The sequence below is a fragment of the Capra hircus genome, chromosome 1, assembly GCF_001704415.2.
Source record: "Capra hircus breed San Clemente chromosome 1, ASM170441v1, whole genome shotgun sequence".
Lineage (NCBI taxonomy): Eukaryota > Metazoa > Chordata > Mammalia > Artiodactyla > Bovidae > Capra > Capra hircus.
Window position 1 is genome coordinate 77238296 of NC_030808.1, and position 21503 is coordinate 77259798.

Sequence of the window (21503 nt, forward strand, 5' to 3'; positions counted from 1 at the left end):
TTAAATGTATATTTGTATTAAAATGCAAAATTAAAATGTTTTACAAAAAATGAACAAATTCTGTTTTTCCTATGGAACCCTTCAGATTATAGTCTCAAGAAGCCCCAGGCAGATAGCCTTTTCCCTGCTCCTAACTGGGGTAAATGCTTTAAGGGCTGTGCTAACGCATCACCTCCACCACGTGGTGGAATGTGTCAGACGCTAGAGGTACTCCACCGATCGGATTCCCTACTGCAGTTCCTGAGGTACCCAAATTCTAATCCTAAATTCAAGACCTAATCTAATAAAAATCACCATTTACCAGGCACTGTTATGCACTCTACATTTGTTACATCTAAACCAACCAATAACCTTGCTACCTCAAGATGCATTTATCCCCATTTTAGGGTTGAAGAAACTGCCCTGGAGACAGTGTCTTGCCTAAGGCCACAAAGATAGAGAGAGGTGGAATTCAACATCAGGTCTATCTGACCACAAAGCCTGAATTCTTTCCACTTACCACTCTGCCTCCTTAGGCACTTTGGCTTGTTCTTTAGTAAAAGAACCACAGTCCCTGCTTTCAGAAAAAGGCAAAGCTTTGCTGGATGGCTGAGCGCTAACATGGGTCACAATATCTGTAACTTTCAGGCTTGCAAGGTAACTAAAACAGACACACTGTAAGTATCTCAGACATTTTACATTTTATATATTATAAAATATTTATATCATATCTCATTGTAATTTAGCGATTGAAAGAATATTTTCATTTTAAAACAGGAATTTATGGAAAAAGACAATTCCCTCTTCTGCTTAAATGTTTCAAACATTATTAATAGTTTCAGTTTCTGGAGTCTCAATCCTGAAGTCAAACAAATTAAGAAAGCAATACATTAGGAGCTGATCTATGCCCCATGACCATAGGCCCAAGCAACAACTTCAAAATGAATTTTCAATCCAGTTAAAAAAAGAAAAATCTGTTAGTTTGGGAATGCTTGTGAGCAAGTCTCTCAGAAGGATATAACCTTTCTCACTGTTCACATAACAGTATACACGATACCCAGGCATAAAATATCCATGCTAATTTCTCCCTTTCTAATTAACTTGTCTTAAAGCATTCTCCATATGCTAAGCATCAGTGACCCTTAACTGAGACCACTGACAAAAGATTCAAGTAGCTCTGGTCATTTGTTTATATATACAGAAACCCACTAGGCTCCTCAAAGGCAAACTATGAATGTCACAATCAATCCTAAACTCTGTGAATCTAGGCTGTGTTCTGAGTTAGCAAGAAGGAAAACATAGATTCAAAGTAACTGTAATAAAAGAATACTTGTAAAAGGTAGAAAGAACATATAATATTTAAAAATGCTTCAACACAAAGATATGGTTTCAATTACATTATGGCACCAACTAGAGTTAAAACCGACATCTATCAAAATAAAACCATCATTACTATCATGGAAAAACAGCCTTAAAGTTTTATTGCTTAATTTTATTTTACTAAAACACAAGCAGATAATTACAGAGATTTTCTTTCCTGGAAATTTCAAAGCATATAGAATTATATTTACTTACCATATATTTATTGACTAAGACCACCTAGTACATTTTGTACATTTTGAAGTAAATGTGAAAAGGATTAAGAGTTGCTAGGTAAAAGAAAGTAAGTCCCCTTTCCTCCCCTTTTCTAAAATAGATTAGTTAGCTCTTAAAAAATACTAAAGGAAATAAGAGATATTTTCTTATATGTCAAAGCAAAAACATCCAACAGGCTATCAAGTGCAGAAATGAATGAAGCGAAGATTTTAGACTAAATTTGAACAATTCGTTTGAAATGGTTTGGCTCTTTTCCTCAAAGTAGAAGTCCATGTCATGAAAACACACTCTCAGGGCTACAAAACTGTCTTAGAAAACATCAAACACACAAATTCGAAGCGTACACATTTTCCTTTAAATAAGGATCCACTCACTATTTTCTGACAAATCATTCCACTTCCTCCCTGTATTGTTCTTCTTTTTGAATATCCTCTCCCTATTCCCACTCCTAATCCTAAATTATCTAGAGAGGATAATTATACTTGAGTGAAGGTTGAGAGAAGACTTTATGAAAACTTAATAAAAAGACTAATCCTAGCTTAACTCTTACACTTTTTAACAGCTATGTCTAAAATGTTTATGCAAAGAAAGGCATTATAGCTGAAAACTGTGGCATTTTCAAGGCAAGAAATCAATTCTGAAATATGAATACATTATAGAAACTTACACAAAAAACTATATATTATATTTAATTGCTTCATGAGTAGGAAACTAGACAGGAAAAACTCTATATTTCCTTCTAGTTCCGCTGCTGAATGAGACATCTTCTTTTCCCTCAGTCTCAAGTTCCTCATCACTTGTCATTCCAACTTCTACAGCAAAATGTTTATGAATGAGTTACTATGTGTTAAATTATATGATGATTGCCAAAATATTAAATATAAACATTTGCAAGCTATGCCTTTGTTACAATTATATTCAAAAGTGTAAACTGTAGTCTTTGAAGATAAACATAAAATCTAATCCATTACCAGTGAATATTATGAGAGAACGATATAAGCCTAAGGAATGAGTTATCCATGGTAACTCTTAGAGGTTGATAATCTCCCTTTGAAAGATTAATTAAAATAGCTATTTACCAAGCGTCTTCCAAAACTCAGAGCTGTTAGACTAAAGCATTTTAAAAGTGTGCACCTATTTTTACATGCAAAACTTCAATGCATTCTAGGCATGAGAATAAGCAAAGGAAAAAGAGGTTATGTATGTATGTGGATGAGTTTTTTAAAAAAAGGAATTATTAATTATCGTAACAGGATATATTTCCTGTGCATCCACTCTAACTGTAGAAGTACATAAAAAGTTATTCCAGATTTCTATTGTGAAAATACTATTTATTTTATGAATTGGTCAATCTGCTTTATTAAATGACAAACTAAAAACCATTTTCCAAAGGCCTTCCTCACTAAGTGAGGGTAGGTGATAAACTTGAATAGATAGTGGTTAAAGTGGTTGCTTAAAAAAAAACACCAAATCCTGGGTCTAATACACAAATTGTGTCCTCAAAGACCTCCACTATCAATCACCAAGGTAAAGGAACCAAACTCTCTATTAGCATCCCACCATTCTCATGACCAGCTGCTTTGGGGGACAGTTATTCCTCTCAAAACCACTTCATTCTGGACAGTGCAGTGGCAGGCAGGGATAGTAAAAACACACCAAAACTCTATTTTCAACTTCAAAAGAATCCAGTTTTTCTTTTCCATTCTTTTTCTTTTTCTTATAAGCAAAATCCATAACAATATATTTAATATTTTAAACAATTCATAAAAATTAATTAAAATGAATTCAATGTCTTAAAATAAATAATGGTCTTATACTACAGAAATATCTTTAATATAATTATTAACAAAAGAAACACATTTTGTAATTATTCATTCTAATTCTATTTTGAGAAGTGTAAGCTTCTCAAATCATATATCAAATGCACCAAAATTTTGCTCTGTCACATGATAATTTAAATGTCTGTTCCACAGCATATCAGTTTTAGATAAGTCAAGTTTATAAAAGTAATTGTTAGGATTTTATAAGTAAACAATATAGATATATCAAGGCATACAAGATATTTAAGCAAATTTTATAGAACTATGAGAATCATTTTGCTATTTTAAACAATTATCATAGCTTATAGGATTTTGCTTTTATGACATACAGTTAATCGTATCTATGACTTACTTGATGACAATTCTTTTGTCAGAAATGTAATCCATAATTATAAAGTTGCTCTTACGGGAAAATGAAATTTGCTTTTCCAAGAATACAGAGTCGTAAAACAAAAAGAGAGGCAATTTATACCATTTAAAGTTAGGACTCTCAATTCATAAATATGAAAATCTCACATTAACACACAAAGTAGAAGGAACAAGAAAGTAAAGGGGGAGAGAGAAGGAAGGAATATCTTCGAAGCCAAATTACAATTTTTGCAAATTAACTCCTTTGTTACTCAGCAAGAGTGAAATGTTTGTATTTAAATAAATACGTGTATCTATTTTTGCATTTTTAAGAAAAAGAGTAAAGTTTTTTCCTAAGGATCTAGTAAAAATGTTGCTGTTGTTGTTCAGTTGCTAAGTCGTATCCAACTTTGTGACCTGATGGACTGCAGTTAAAATGATCACAATTTAAAACTCTGTTACTGGAGCTTCCCTGATGGCTCAGTGGTAAAGAATCTGTCTGCCAATGCATGAGACACAGGTTCAGTGTCTGGGTCAGGAAGACTCCACATGCCATGGCACAGCTAAGGCTGTGAGCTACAACTACGGAGCCCATGTGCTGCAAGTACTAAAGCCCACGTGCCCTAAAGCCAACGCTCTGCAACAAGAAAAGCCTCTGCAGTGAGAAGCCCAGACACCACAGCTAGAGGCTGGCCCCCACCAGAGAGGAGTCCCGCCTCCCGCCACGAGAGCAAAACCCATGCCGCCATGAAGACCCACTTCAGCCAAAAATGTATAAATTAATAATACCCATAAACACTTAAAAAAATAAATAAACTCTGTTACTAGTTTGCAGAAATATTACGAATAAAGTACTGAGACTCTTTAGAAAAATAGCATCTGATTAACAATTATAAGATCTAATTAAATAGGCTTTAAGAAGAAGTTATTTTACATTAGGAAAAAAATAACACTTATGCAAACATATATATTCATCCTACATTTATTTCTAGGGGTTGTAGACCTATATTGCTTCATTTCAGGTCTGCTTATAAATGGAAAACCTCAAAAAACTGCCTGAATTACAAGCATGGATATGTACTATTCACACAGATAAATCTAAACACAAAAATGCAGATAATAACGTATTGTGTCTTCTGGGCTTCATTTCTCGGGTTCCCAAAGCACTTAGTAAACTTTAATTAAGCCTCCCAGCAATCCTAGCAAGTAAATGTTACAATACACATTCACAGATGAGCAGAGGCAGAGTCACTTGCCCCATGATCACACAGCTTGTCAGTGCCCACTCTTGTCCTTCTGAGTTCTGTGTTCTACTCATGAACCACACTCTTCAGGAGTCTGTCAAATGACATCTCAAACTCAAATGAGGATTCTTACGTTAAGCAATTATTATTCTTTCTATGTAATACAACTTGGAAACTACTCCAAGGAAAAACAAAGTCTTTTTAAATGGTGTCTTCATATTATTCATTCTATTTTCCACAATATTTAGTCCAGATGATACTGGTAAAACAGCATAAAGAGTAAAACCAAAATTGCAAACTCAGTCAGTAACCCACAAAAAACACCTGTTTGACGTATTTGACAATGCAGAATTACTTCTACATAAAACAATTAGAAGTTACATTCCAAATCTTCAGACCCTTCTAATACAATGACAAGGCAACAAATTATAGTTTTGTTATTTACACTAAGAAATCATGAGCCTTCATTATTAGATTCAAACTCAAATGAGAAGGCTGATTCTTATTTGTAAAGTGAGATTCCTTCTCTAATCTACCTCACAGTAAATTAGGTTCTACGGTCTCTGGCTACTCCCAGTTTCCTTTAAATTTCAGCTGAGGGGAGCCTGATGACAGGGTCATAATCTTTATTAAAAACCAGAGGGAGAGAGGGCAGTTAAGATCAGTCCCTTGAGGCCCCTGTGTGCCTAATTACAGGACCCCTTGCTCCAAAAACCACTGCACGTCTACAAAAGATCTGCAGGGCTTCAAAGAGTCTAAGATTCCTCTTTCTGTTCTGCAATAAACTTTAATCTCAAAAAAATTAGAAGCTGTTGGGGAGAAAGTTATATCATTTCACATCTCCTTGCTCCAGTGACCTTACAGACATACAAATTGCTGTTGATATAAAACCATGAGGGTTTATTCCACATGCAGTTGCTTTTACTCATGAAAAGACAGCTGACAGCTAAATACCTTTCATGAGAAAAATACATCTGCCCTTCTCCACCAGAGAGGGTGGAGACTGTTACAAGACTTGATCACTCTATGGAAATGGTTAATATCAGGGAATGCAAACAGAGAAGGTGTAAAGCTCACATATGGGAAGACACCGAGCGCAATACATGGCACTCATCCTTCAGGGCTGACTTGAGGATATTTCTGTCCATTTGAATGATATATTGCATTTTTCTTGAGCCATTAAAAAATACTATGACATCATTATCTGACTATATCTCAATTTCCCGGTAATTTTTGTCCTGGCACACTCTCTCTGTGTTAATTACAAATCAGTCATCAGTTAGTCAACTGAGAAAACTGATTTGAAGCCCTTTCAATCTCACTACACTTCTCTGAATGCAGCTTTGGCCGATTTTAGAGAGTTAAGTTATAGAGTCCCATAAACTCTCTAAGGATTAAAACAAAGCAAATATGAGTCTTTCTTTACACCAAGGATCCAATGCTGCATATTGTTACATTTTTATAAAACAAAATTTGATAGGAATGTGAAGGTAGCAAGGTCACTTACTGTAAGAAAACAAACTGAGGAAAGATCCACTTTGACAATGTGCTGCTTAGTTAATTGCAAGCCAGTGATTAATCTATGACTTTTGTAAAGAACAGAGAATTATTGTTTCTGAACAGAATGCATTCACCAGTAACTTTTCCCTTTGATGCTTGCTCTAGTTTCCAGTTTTTTCATTTACACTTTAAGTAATTGTCTCTTGTCACTGCTACATACATTGCAAAGATGGTCTTCAGTCTGACTATTGTTTTGTTTGGTCTGTGGTTTTCACAACTTTTTTTTTTTTTAATGAATGCTATCTTTTAAAGATATGGAGATATCACATGAGAATCAAGGTTTCTACATGCTCTTGAAAAATTCATCTTTTAACTTCAGTTTACCTTCCCCCATGACACCATGTTGGAGTCGCAAAGCAAATGCCCTTGTGGACAAGGTATGCAAGCTCACTTTGACACGAAGCCCATCCTTACCATTTGACTTGTTTAGGCTACTCTCTAGTCTCCCAAATATCTGAGTTTTCCACCTCCAAGTTAGCTTATTAGTCGAAGTGATTTTTTTTTTTTTTTTTAGAAAAATTAGCCTTATGATCTGATCCCTGTTCTTGATGGAAATTTCTATGGTAATTTATTTCTATCACAATCTTCCTCATAATAATCCACCCTTCCAGGAAATCAAAGCTATAGTGAAAAAACAAAAGATCAAGTGGCTGATTACCAAACCTACTACTATGAATGATGACATAAATGAAGGAGGAGGAGGAGGAAGAAAAGGAAGGTGGGGAGGAAAAGAAGAATGGAGGAGCAGGAAGAAGAGCAGGACAAGGAATAAAAAGGAAAAACAAGGGGGGGAGTTACTGCTATTCTTTTTGTAGTAGAAAAATAAAAGCAAGTTTTATTTCAGTTTAATGTTTCTTTTTAATCATTGGTCAGTTCTTGTAATATTAGACTTAATAAATAAATATCAAAATTTTCACTTTAAAGAGAATCTCTACAGTGCATTCAGGAAATCACTCAAGCATAACATGGCAAGGCCCTAAACATCACATGAGGTGAAACTGGTTTATCATGAATACATTAACCTAGAGTTAATTTAAATAAGTTAGGGCAAACTTGCTGACTAAGTTATTCTTCTCTGGACCTGGAGACAACACCCCTACACAAGGGCTTACAATGGAAATTCACTTTAAAGTGCAAAACCTAGAGTTAAGTAACATGAACCATCCCCAAGAATCTCTAAACCCTTTATTTAGGATATTCTTCCTTAATACTCTGTGAACTAAGAAATAGCTTGGATAACAGGCAACAATACTCAATGTTATTATTTTCTTTATTATGGGAGGGGCATAAAATGACACTCCTTTATGTATCTCTGGAGATTTATATGACAGCCCTGGCAAGAAGTGAAAATAACTTGTGATTAACAAATGTACCACTGGCAGGAGCCAAGTCTATTGACTTCTGTTCCTCAGCAATGAAATCTGACAGCTACTCGGTTAAGAAGAGCCCCTGTTAAGGCTCACGCATTGATGAGAGAAGTGTTTCCTTTCGACAAGGAAGCTGATAAATCATACTCATCATGGAAAAGTTTGTCTGTACATCATGTCCTTTGATGGGCTATTCTTAAGAGCCCCAAGATTCCAGAAGGCCATGCAATGGGCTGGCTTGCATTAGATTTCTGCAGAGCTGGCAGCCTTCTTCTGGAAGTCTTACATTACAGGTAACCCGATGACAGGCAGGATGGGCCACAAGCATGCATCTCAGCTCGCCTGTGGAGGAGCCAAGGGGAGCAAGCTTGCGAGACCCATAGGCTGGGATCAATGAAACTCTCTTGGGGAACTGGATGTTCCCCTTTCAAATGTCACCTCCCTAATCTCTCCACTTGCTCAAGTTATATTCTTCAAAGCTCTGAACACAACATGAAGCTGGCATGATTAGGAAAGTCAAAGAAGAGGGCCTTCTAAATCATGGGTGGAAGAAAAGGCATCGAATTCATGAACAGTGAACAATCAAGGTCAGAATGAAGGGACGCTGTTCAGAACATAGTCATTTCCTTTGGCCATGGGGAGAAAATAAAGTTTCTTTTTTTAAATTTATTAAGGGGTCTGCTGTATGCTGAATATGACTCTGAGCACTAGGTCAAGGTGCCTGTTCTATGAGACCTTCATATCTATGGAAGGAAAAAGTCACCAGAGCAAAAGGGATGTATGTCCAAAGGCCAGAGCCATTATCTCAGACTGAGTATAACAGAAAAACACTAATCTGAGGATTTTCCCAGTATTTGCATGCAGATAATACTGTGTGTCACGGGTTGTGGGAAAAAATAGCTCTCAAGATGAATACAGGTCAAGACAGATTGATATTCACACAAAAAAGTCTTGTCCTTGGAGTCCAGCAAAAGAAAGCATTTTACTCCCAGAAGTGGTGTACGTAGCAGTCCTCTCAAAGCTCTAGTAGGTGCCACAGAAAACTCATCTTTTCCTTACTCTCAACTCCAAAAGCATTCCAGATTCATTTGAATGACCAGGGAGTATTTTGTCAAGTGAATATGACATAATTTATAGCATAGCCAGTTCCCCACTGCTGAGCGTGTAGGTTGCCTCCAATACTTTTGGCACAAAAAACCCAGATATTCTTTACTAAAAACAGAGAATTAAAAAAAAAAAAAAAAAAAACCAACAACACATCCCCATAAATGAGAAATAAACACTGGAATTCACCAGGTTCTTAAAACTGGAAAAGGTCTTTCTCAGTGAAGGCAAGGAAAGCCTGCATCTGCTTGGACAGACAGGAAGGTTGCATGGCCAGCCTGCAGCATAGCAGCCAGCATATGGGAGAGACTGATACCACCCTATGCCATTTAGTTATGTATTTGATTGGTGGATAATATCACAGTCCCATGGGGCTGCAGTATGCATGTTAACAGCCCAAAAGCACTAGGAAAAATTAAAAAAATAGAAGATAGTTTTCTTTGAATTCTCTCAAATTACTACTTATGGCCCAATTGAACCCTCAATAAAATTAATAAACTCATGAAGCAAAGAGATTCAAGTTCAGACTCAGTAAATGCATTTGTGTCTATAACTAGCCAGTGCCTTTACATATGCCACATAATCCTCACGATAAAGAAAATATAAGGAAGGTATGAGCATCCCCATTTGCAGGTGGTACAGTCAGGTTTAAAGAAATTGAACTCTTTCAGCAGGTCCTAAATGCTGCTAGTAAATTTCAGGGTTGAATTCTGCACATAAGTTTCTTTCTATTTCCAAATTACCATACTGACAACTGGCCTATGACTGATGAGTCTTAGCTATAACGCTAGACCAGCACTTCATTATATTAAATGGTAGGCCTCTATCAGAAAGTAGTAATTACATTGTAGAAATAAGAAAGTTTGAAATTAAGTCCTAAATTCCATGTTGGTTTGGGTGTGACTACGTGTGAGTGTGTGTGTGTGTGTAAGAGAGAATATGGAAAATGTCATTGTTCTTCACTTTATTTCACTGGAAAAATTTTAAAATAGAAACCACATTTGCATGGAATTGGAAACACACTCATATTTATTATTGGAAACAGAAAAAGCAAAAGAAATATGCATATATACTTTAAAAATATTAATTATATTTTGACAGTGAGTCTGAGTAAAGCCAGAAATTATAAGAGAAAACAACACAAAAGGATGAAAAGTGAAAAAATGGTACAAACAAGATTTTTATTAAAGAATTACCAGACAACGATGTGGTAAGTATGACCCTTCCTAATGATAGCTGCTTCTGCTGCTTCCAGTTTGTGGGCAGTTTTTAAAGTTTGGTGTTTTATTTTGAAAGACTGCTTTAAAATGAACAGATGCCTAAGAAATAGATGTTGTATATAATGTGGCATAAAAAGAAGTCCTTTGTTAGGTGGTTTCACTCCATATTACACAGGGCCTGCTAGTGCTTGTACGTCCCTGATTCTGTCAGTAAAGAGAAAGGCAGTCTAAATAGGATGGTAAGTAAGTAAGTAAGTGGTCACTCAGTCGTGCCTGACTCTGCCACCCCATGGACTGCAGCCTACCAGGCTCCTGTGTCCATGAGATTTTCCAGGCAAGTATACTAGAGTGGGTTGCCATTTTCCTCTCCAGGGGATCTTCCTGACCCAGGGATCAAACCTGGGTCTCCTGCACTCCAGGCAGATTCTTTACCAGCTAAGCGACAAGGGAATCCCAAATAGGATGGTAGAAATACGTGAACTGGGAGAGAAGCCAGCCTGGGTTCCTCTATCTCCTGGGCTGGTGATGAACCAAGTAACCTATACTTCTTGAAGTTTCCTCACTTCTAAAACTGGGGATAACAGCCTTGGTTCTGAGGTTCCACCTGAGACAAATGTATGAGAGAATACTTTAAAACGCACATCAGTGTGAGGATATACAATTTGGCTCAAAGAGTTAGATGCTCCTAATGTATAAGATACGGGTGTCCATGGCTAAGAATTACATGTTTTTAGGTGATCTCAGCAGTTAAACAAGAGTTTAAATGTGCTGGATTTAGAAGAAATGTAGCTGGGCCTAAAAGAAATCTAACTGTGAACAAGAAAGAACGCTAATACAAATGTAAGTGCCAAGTGCTATATTAGTAGGTGGAATAGACATCTAATTCAATTTTATTCTGTAATACGTACAACATAGACTGCAGACAACTGAACATAAATCCTAGAAAGGCAAACCAGCTTAACCAAGGTTGAAGTGAAGTGAAGTGAAGTTGCTTAGTCGTGTCCGACTCTTTGCGAGCCCATGGACTGTAGCCAACTGGGCTCCTCCGTCCATGGGATTTTCTAGGCAAGAATACTGGAGTGGGTTGCGATTTCCTTCTCTAGGGGAACTTCCCAACCCAGGGATCGAACCCGGGTCTTCCGCATTGTAGGCAGAAGCTTTACCATCTGAGCCACAAGGTCATTTATTAATGGCAGGCAAAAACTTGATTAGAAGCCAAGTTCTTTTGGAACTTCCCTAGTGATCCAATGCCTAAGACTGTGCTCCCAATGCAGGGGACTTCAAGTTTGAACTCGGGTCAGGGAACTAGATCCCACACGTCACGTGCCTAGTTATTTGTCTGACTAGGCACAAGCAAATAAATGATTCTTTTTTTTTTTTTTTTTAAGAAAAAGAACCTAAGTTCTTCTAAAACCTTTCTGTGTTGATGATTAATACTATTTCACCTAAGGAAAGGGAGTACTTTTCACCATATTCACCCTCTTCAGAGGCACAGACTGAATTCTAGAAAGATGAAGTGACTTGGCTACGGTCATGAGGATGATCACGGTGAGAATCCAGGTTCTCTGGCTCCCAAGAGATGCTCTTTCACCACAGTGCCTACCCCTTTTGTAGGGTTCTGATACCACTGCTGCCACATGTAATGAACTTTTACCATGTACTCTATAAAACATTTTCTTTGCTGTTTAACCCTCCACTTATGCAAACATGCCTAACCTTTTTTATTGAGACACTGTACTTTTCTGAGAGAGGGGCTTTGATGGAAGATGGTTCAGAACTGTGCTAAAACTGAAAGAAAAAAAAAAGCCTTAAGATTTCTGTATGACGAGGTGGGAGGGAAAAATGAGGAAGAAAGATTAATTTAACATTGTAGTTGCATCACGCTCCATCCCCACTCCATGCCCCATCCCCATGCTCCACCCAGCCTAAGCTACTTTGGAAGGGCAGTGATTCTTCATTTAGTGGCATCAAATATGCCCATCATCGCTCAGATGCACTCACTCCTACTAGAGTGGAGCTCTGCATGAGCATGCTAGATGAGCAATAGTAAGCTTTGAAGATCAGTGATTGTAAACATCCACTTAGTGACCCCTATTCGGAACCATATCAGGGCTCCATTTATAAAATGGCTGTTCTAGTGGAAAAATATTACTTAGAGCAATCAACCAATCTATCCTTAAGGCCTATGGACTTAAGTTTATTCACCTGGAGTGTCCACCTTCATGAATATTAATATAAAAGAGGCTAAACAGTATGACAACTGACTAAAAAAATCACACACTGAAGAGAGATCCAGTTTTAAGCTAATACTTCTGTTACGGTTGAAATAGGAGCTATGACAGAACAACTTCTCAAACCATGAAACAAAAGCACTGGTATAAATTCTTGGACAAGTTTGGAACATCCTGATGTGAAACTGTAGAAAAAGAAAGAAAGCACATAATCTGGGGGGTGGGGGAGGGAGTAGATGAGGTGGCGGTGACAGAATCCGGAATAGGACCAGCTATACAAAAGCCTCTGTGACTTTAGGGGTGTCACTGAAACCCTACTTTCTTTCAGTTTTCCTTAGTAAAGTGGGAGTTGTGAAAAATACCCCACTGAGTTCACAAAGAAGTGAGCTCAAGATGGGGGAATGTATGTGAAATTATGCTGGAATTTAGTGTTATTAATGCAGATTGGTTTATAAACTCTGTACTACTGGAGTAGCCTCAATACTGTGGCATACAAAGAAGAAACGCTTTCCAAACAAAACTATTTGCCAAACAGGAAATAATCTGTTAAAACAATTTGAAAGCTACTTCTCCACGAGAGGATGCCATGTGAAAGATTTTTATAATCCAGGCAAAAGTTAACTTCTTTGACCAATGTGTGCCACTTTGGTCTTGGGCATTCTTTGATCAACCATTTAAAACCAGTCTTATAGGTCTCCTCCCTTATAGTTGAGCTTTATTCATGTTATAATAAATTATCAAATCAACTCTAAAATAGAATAAACATTCTTACAGCTTTATAATTTTTTCTTAGGCTGCCAAATCTCTTTTATAAATATTTCCGTAGGTAGGTAGGATTTTTTTTTTTTTACTTTACAATGCTGTATTGGTTTTGCCATATTGACATGAATCCACCACGGGTTTACATGAGTTCCCAATCCTGAACCCCCCTCCCACCTCTCTCCCCATATCATCTCTCTGGGTCATCCCAATTATCAATGTTTCCATTTTTTTTTTTTTTTTAGCAAAGTTATGTTTTTTTCCAACATTTTGAATCAGAATCTCTCTGAACCTATTTCAGGCTTCTGATGTGTAGTTTTTGAGGCTTTTTTTTGGAGGGGTGGGTACATGCTTCTAAATGTAATAAATAAATGTGTATCAATAAAGTATGAGTCATGTTAAGAGAACTTACATGTATGAACAAATTTAGGCTTTCCTTAATAAATAGGAACCAGCCTACATTCTGCAGACTGCAAACACATATATCCTAGGATTACATTTCCCATCCATGTAATGCTTTACATATTTCCAAAAAAGTTCACACAAAAGGTGAGGCAGGCAAGAACACATCAGCTAGAATTACCAGAACACAGGCCTTTGGTTTCCAGATCAGGTCTGTTCCTACTAAATGGTACTTTTTCTCTTTCTGGTTCAGTGTGGAATATTCCAAACTAAAATATCTTCAGAGGACAGGGAGAACATTTCCACCATTCAATATGGAGTTCTAAGCTTTGAGGGAGGAAAGCTTTGATGGAGGAGAGCCTTGGGGGGTGACAGAGAAATCCCACATACCTGGGGGGGGTCAGGTTCAAGGGCACAGGGGCACCCGTACTCTTACCGTCCATGTCGCAGACTTGGCGGTGCTTGACTGCTGGAAGGACACATCGAAGCTGTGTGGGCCCGGGTAGTCGGTGTTGGAGGGGATGGCGGGTGACGGTGAGAGGGCGTCGAAGGTGGAGCTGGGCTGTGCGTAAGGCGAGGGCGCCGTGACGCTGTTCTGCGCGTGGTCTGTGTTGTAGGGGCTAGTGGACGAGGAGCCGTTCTGGATCTGCTGGTCCATGCTGTTCAGGAGCCCCAGGTTCGTGTACTGTGGCTGCAGGACACCCAGAAACCCCCATATTAGCCATTTAAGCTGCAGATTGTTGCTTCTCAAAAGGCATCTTTTGGTGCATGCCTTCCACAGAGATCAGCCTCAGATTTGCTGCACTTTACACTCAAAGGAAAATGACTAATTAGTGATGCATAGTTCAAAACACCAAGAGAAGCGCTAGGCATGTGGCTATGTTTTGTGAAGACCTGCACAGATCACACAGCTTCATGGGTAGCCTTTGAAAACTGAGTCTCCCCAAGAGCATCTGAAAGTAGATAATGTGCTTATTTGCAAACTGGGCAAAAAACATCACTGTTCAGTAGCTGCTTATGAATTTCTTAAAACAAATGAATACCACCTGCTATTTTTTTCTTCTTCTGTCTTGGTAGTAAGGATGAAAAAGACCACTAGATACACGTCCTCTAGAGAAGATTTAAAGTCAACTTGTCTACTGAGCAAAATGGTTGTCCTCCAGATTTTCTTTACGTTTTATTCTAAATTCTGTCTCAGGGTACCAACTTGCCCCCCAAAACTGGGTTCATGAAAACTGGAGGGGAAGGAATAGCAATGTTAGAAAGAAGCAACTATGTATTTTATTTTTTTCTAAAAATACTTAAGTAAATCTCTTTATTCACGAATATGCAAAATTGTGATTTTTAAGCTTTGTCATATGTATTGGCAATTTAAACACCTCATCAGATTTACCTTAAGTTATATGGCATGTATATTCACTCAAAACAATAACTTTTAGGAATTAGTGTAAATTATTTGAAAGGAGAGACCACATGTGCAATTTATTTATTTTTAACTTTTTATTTTGTATTGAGGTATAGGCAATTAACAGTGTGTGATTGTTTCAAGTTAACAGTGAAGCGACTCAGCCACACATATTCAAGTATCCATTCTCCTCCAAACTCCCCTCCTATCCAGGCTAGAAAGGCAGCTATATATTTTAAAAAGTAACATGATACCATCCAAACAGCCTAATTTTCCATCTGTTCTTTCATTTTCTTTGTAGTAGTTTATTTTCTAAAGCAGAACATGTGTAAGAGAAATATCATCTAGTTATGGGTAAAATTCTATATTTTGTAATTCAGAAGTACATTAGTTCATACAGTTTCTCTGCCAGAAATTTTATTTCTTCTAGGAAAATCAGCACTGAGTAGATAATTCAATAAGATGTTTACTGAAGTAATGATTTAACTTCCATTTCATTGACAAAAATAATCTTTACTGTATTACTATCAGAAAGGGGAAGTGAATTGCTCAAACATTGGCTAATAAGCCAAGAGTAGTTATTTTGAAACCAAAATCTGATTCTGAGTCTACAGCATCACACCTGTCAGACTGATCAGATAATTCAAGTCATTCCCGAGTTAAACTGAACACATTTCTAGAAGCGGCCACCAGCTTGTGTGCTGTTTTCCCTTTGTGAAAACTTCTGACACAGGGAATCCTCATTGTTTCTTCAATTTAGTGATAGGAAAACAAATCAGAAGCAAAGAGAAGGCAGTCCTGTTGGTACACATTTTATAAAGAAAATGAGGAGTTTAGCTCTTCAAGTGAAATATAACCAAGAGTTGCAGGAAAAGCCAAATTAAAGAGAACACAAACTTGTAAAGAAATTGATGCTTGAAAACAATTCAACTTAAGTGTAAGGAAGTTATTTTACTAAACTTTAAGTATTTCAGATGGGGAGGAGAAGGACTCTGCCATTCCATTCAGTCCAGAGAGCATCTGTCTAAATGTTAACAGTCGCATGCCCATTCCATTACATTTATACATTCGCATTCCCCTGCCGAATGCCATGTCCCCATTTGCTCTTCAGATAACTATTAATCTCTTTACACTTATCCCCCTGCTGACAAGAGCAGCTGTTCGTCTCGCCTCTGCTCTCCTCTGACTTCCACAGCTCCCTCCTCGCCTCCTTCTTCACCTTTCCCCCTTGACAGGTGAGGCAGACTGCAGGTGAGACAGCTGTGAGAGAAAAATACTAAAACCTGAGGCCCTGATGAAGGTGTCCACAACCCTGGCTGAATTAAAGCTCTTAGGTGTCCAAGCCTGGGGGAATGGTCTGGGAAGGGGATTGAAAAGAAATTATTATTTGTGTTCAAGTTAGGGGTCAGTATACAAAGCACTCCTGAGCGTCCTGTAGGAATCAGATAATGCTCCCAGAGGCACGTGCTTCCCTCAAGCAGTACAATTAGGGAGGCAGTCGGCCCTGACAAAAGGGACAAAGAAATTCACTGAGCACTTTCTTACAGGCAGTAAAAAAGCCTGTTAGGTCAATCCTGTCCTCCTCCTCCTAGCTACACAGAATGGAACTTCAGCTAATTGTGGGCTTGGAGAAGAACAAAGGAACATGGCCCTTTGAATTTTTTTTTCCAATAAATATAAAGAGAAAAGTTTGGGACCCAGCTTTAAAAGCCAGTGAGTAAACACTCAGTGTTGCTTGAAGGACTTAAGAGAGATGGAAACTCCATTTACCTCAGAGGTACAAAGAAGACCTTTCTGGGACAGCGGTGAGACTGAACGTATTGGGTGGCACTAAAGAAGCAGAAAATGTATTGCTAGTCATTAACAGGTGATGGCTGTGCTTTTACCTGCCATAGTTTTTAATCCCATACAGTTTGGGGGAAATATTTTACTTCACAACAATAGGATTTGCTTCCAATCCTGACTCGTCAATTTATATAGTATAGAGCTAGATTTCTCAGGTTTGAGCAAAGAGCTGCTAACTATTCAATATAAAAATGGAAAAACATATTTCAGTTTAAGCTTTCCTCAAATTTTACTTTAAAGAAACAAAAGCTAAATAGTATACTCAGTTGTCTTAAAAAAAAAAAGTGTGTAAAACCAATATCATCTTTGTATTAACTAGTCTGAAACACATACAACAAACCCACCAAAGTAAGAACAGTATGATTAGAAATTTTCTTGAGGGGGGGAAAAAAAAGGAAATTTTCTTAGAGACTTTTCATGGCTTTACTAAAAATTTATGTCATAAACTTGCCATAGGAAATAGTACTTTGGGAGTTAATTTAAAAAGCATTTAGTTAACAAAAACAAAGGGCTCTTATTTGCTTATTTCTTTGATTTGAAGAGAGTGGACATGTTGGTAAAGTACAATTAGAGGCAGAGGGCAGACCAATATAGCCACGAACAAGAGTTAGGTAGGCAGAACCAGCAGAAATTCATACGGCCCATTGCAAAATGAACACTCAGGGCCTATTGTTCATAAATTATTAAGAGTTTCAAAATCATGACAGCAGAGCATTAAACAAAGCACAGGGCCCTTTCATGAATACACATTTTGGAGCCTATGAAGTTACTCTGTGCCAGGTTAATGTGAATAATATTTATTTCATATTTTCCACCAAGTGAAGCTGGCAGGGTGAAGCAAACAGTACCTGGACCCTTTGTTTATCATTTGTAATTTCATAAACACAGATGGGAGAGATTTGTGTTATGCTGGATGCTAATGAGATGCCAATTTACGATGCAGCAAAGTAGTCTCAAACACTCATATGAATAACAAAATGTGCCCTGAAGGAACTCTGTGGGGTCCCCTTGTCCCATGTGTTTCTTATGTAACAAAGTTAGTACATTTGGAATGTACTAGGAAGTAGATTGTCCCTTTCTAACCACAAGGTATATTGATGTGGGAATAACCTTAGCATACTTAATAGACACTCAGTGAATGAATGAACAATGTTATGTATCTACTGTATCATGTCTGGAAGAAGAGACAAACTTCTTTCCACAAAATTTTTGTCACTCAGTTGTGTCTGATCCCATGGACTGCAGCCCACCAGGCTCCCTTGTCCATGGGATTTTCTGGGCAAGAATACTGGAGTGGGTTGCCATTTCCTCTTCCAGGGGATCTTTCCTATCCAGGGATCGAACCCACATCTCCTGAGTCTCCATCATTGGCAGGTGAATTCCTTATCTCCGAGTCACCAGAGAAGCCCATGTCTGAAACAGGATATGATCTTCTTTCCAAAAAATATAAAAGATGAAAATGAACATAATTTGATATCTATTATAAACCTGGTAAAGTAAAACAATGGATTTTTTTTAAACTCAAAGAGATGCTTTAATTCCTATAAAAATAACTTTGAAAGTGAAGATACTGCGTGGACCCTAGAAAATTACCAGCATCTGTAGCTTTAGTGTATTCAGTTTCATCGCAAGCTAGCTGATCTGCCCTCAGAGAGGATAAAACACACCCTGATGACAGAAAGCTCAATAGTCTGGTTAATCACAGAACACCTTGGAGGTGTTCTAGAACATGAAGCTGGTATGGCAAGTGTAGGGACACCCAGAGGCTGAATCTCAAACTGCCTGCTCTCACCAGTAGGAAAGAGCAAGTAAAGCTGCCATTCCCAAATATGGAAAGAGTGTTTCCTCATTTTTTTTTAAATCTCTTCTGTAAGTTATTTTGCATTCTCATAGTCGTCTATGGACTCTGATTTATTTCTTCAGTTTGGATGATTAGAATTAAAGTAACAATAAAGATGAGATATTTCTCCTGACTTGTCATCATTTTAAAAGTGTTCTATAAAGGCAATCCCTTTAATTTCACTTCATTTTTCTTTCCTGGATTGCATTGTTTGATGATCTTATATTCTAAATATATTGTGAGCCTGAAATTTCTTCTCATCAGCTCAGTAGTAATGTATATCAGTATATATCACTGTAAATAAAATTTAATATTGAATCCTTGGGGTTACACTTATTTAAAGTTGACTTTGTAATTATTCTTCTATAAAATAATTTAATATCAAAAAGAAGTCTAATCAAGTCACATGACTGGTGCATCATATCCCATTTCTAAAAATCTCTCTCCTTCAATTTATCTGTGTAAGAGAAATTTTATAAGTTCTCTGTCCTGCTTTTCATAGATATTACTATCTGTAATAGCTACTTTATGGCAAGATGACAACAACAGTCCATACTAAATGGCAAGTGATTAATAAAAAAAAAATGGGAATAAGTGCCATGTCAGGCATAGGAGAGGTAACTTTGGCAACATATAGTCAACTTATTTGCTTCAATTCAAATGGACCTTTGTCACAGGAAACAATAACTTGCCTACATTTCATTTGAAAGAAATTATAGTTCTTGACTGTTAGAGATGACCAGGGAACTGAACATTCTTCTGCACTCCTTTTTCTCCTAAATGTATCCTAGTAATACGGAAGAACTCTGAACTTAGACTTGGTGACATGGGGTCAAAGTCACAACTGCCACTAATGTGCCATTTACCCCTGGGCAAGGTGGTGGCTCAGACAGTAAAAAATCTGCCTGCAATAAGGGAGACCTGGGTTCGATCCCTGGGTCAGGAAGATTCCCTGGAGAAGGGAATGGCTACCCACTATAGTATTCTTGCCTGGAAAATTCCATGGACACAGGAGCCTGGCAGGCTACAATCCATGGGGTCACAAAGAGTCACATACTACTGAGTAACTAACACTTTCATAAGGTGCTTAAACCAACCTGGACAGTAGTTTCCTATAAAGTAAAATCTAAATAAAATAAGGAGATTGAACCTGAGGATCAGACATAAGGGTGAACCATTCTAGCATTCTTCTAGGGCTGATTATTCTCATCTACAATACTATTTAAATATAATGCCAAAAGATTGCTTTCGAAAAAGGAGACGACTGGTTTTCATTTTTGTGTGTGTTTTTTTTTTCTTCTTTCTTTATATAGATTTGCCAGAGCAAGCCTACAAATCCAAATTGTTTCAGGCAGCATATATAGCTTCTTCAGGTAATATAACTTTTCACCTCAGGCTTCATGGAGGTGCTTTTGAACATTCTAAAAACTCTCCTGGGAAAAGAAAACAGTTTTCTTTATGACCCTGGCTTTGCAAAACATTCATTCGATTATGCTGTAGCAGACAGTACTACATTTTTATCCCCAAATATTGGCAAGATAGTGACTTTTCAACAAGCACTGCCTGAGGGAGAAATACTTGTCATTTTTTTGTTTTCTACCACCTGCCTCACCTCAAAGAATGATGGTTTGTTTCATGCTAGAATTAAACACAATTGATTGAAAGTGCTCCAATTGTCAAGAAGATATTTGCATTTTAATGTCAAATTAAGGCACTATCTTTCCACCTTAAGAATGTACTGAGCATTACATTTTTCTCAAAACTAGGTTTTGTTAAGTAGAGAATATATTTCATTTCTTTCCTCTTCCAAATGGCCCTAGAAAGTAAGTGTTTAGAGGTAAAATATACTCATACCTTATAACAAACAAAATGTAAAAATAAAGGTTTTAAATACATAAACCTAGAAAGACTGCGAAGAGTTATCAGAATGTTTTGTTTTATAATACAAAGTGTCAAGATTCCTTTGAGGTCCATAACTCAGATTCCATAACTTACGAGAGATTTCCCTAAAAGCTCCAGCCAAGACTGACAAGGGCAGGTGAGACAAAAAAATACAAAGTTGGCTAATCCAGTAGACAACAGTGTCAACAAATATTAGCCATAGTACTTGAAAAGCCAGGAAGTGTGTAATGTAGTGAAGCTAAAATTCAATCCAAATACAGCTAAATTACGCTGTGTAGAGCTCAGTTAAGGAAAAATAAACTTTAAATTCTATTATTTCATTAAGTACTCCCTTTTAGTAATAATGACAAATAAAACTATTATCATGAGCATCCTCAATTCTAAAAGAAACTGAGATCACCATTACATGCCAAAGAAGTATTAGGCTTAGCAGAAAGTATAACTTTAATATTCAATAATTCTTGATCCAGATAATATGGAAAAGTATACAGAGTTTTAGTTTCTTTAAAGTGAACCAGGCGTTATTAACTAAAATCAGATCAAAAATGTGTTTGAGAAAATTTTCAATCTGTGATAATCCATGTCAATAATTTTTTAAGTAGACATGGTAATGCTAAGAAAAGAAAGCACATAGCAATGAAGATCTTTAGTGAAGGTTATACCACCTACAGGGAAAACAAACCATGGTAACTTTAGAAGCTCATCAATAATGTTTTGCTGGTTTTTAAACTGAGTTTACAAAGAAGGCAGTGGCACCCCATTCCAGTACTCTTGCTGGAAAATCCCATGGACGGAGGAGCCTGGTAGGCTGCAGTCCATGAGGTCGCTAAGAGTTGGACATGACTGAGTGACTTCACTTTGACTTTTCACTTTCATGCATT

At 37.2% G+C, this 21503-nt stretch overlaps 1 protein-coding gene across 9 annotated transcripts in view; it reads right to left on the bottom strand.

Annotated features, from left to right (window-relative positions):
• The window catches only part of TP63 (tumor protein p63), a 266572-nt gene that overhangs the window by 78458 nt on the left and 166611 nt on the right, over window positions 1-21503 (bottom strand). For all 9 annotated transcript variants that reach the window (XM_018046624.1, XM_005675125.2, XM_018046627.1 and 6 more), the window contains one exon: window positions 14067-14321. In XM_018046624.1, the coding sequence (XP_017902113.1) occupies window positions 14067-14321 (255 nt within the window). The remainder of the gene's footprint in view (window positions 1-14066; window positions 14322-21503) is intronic.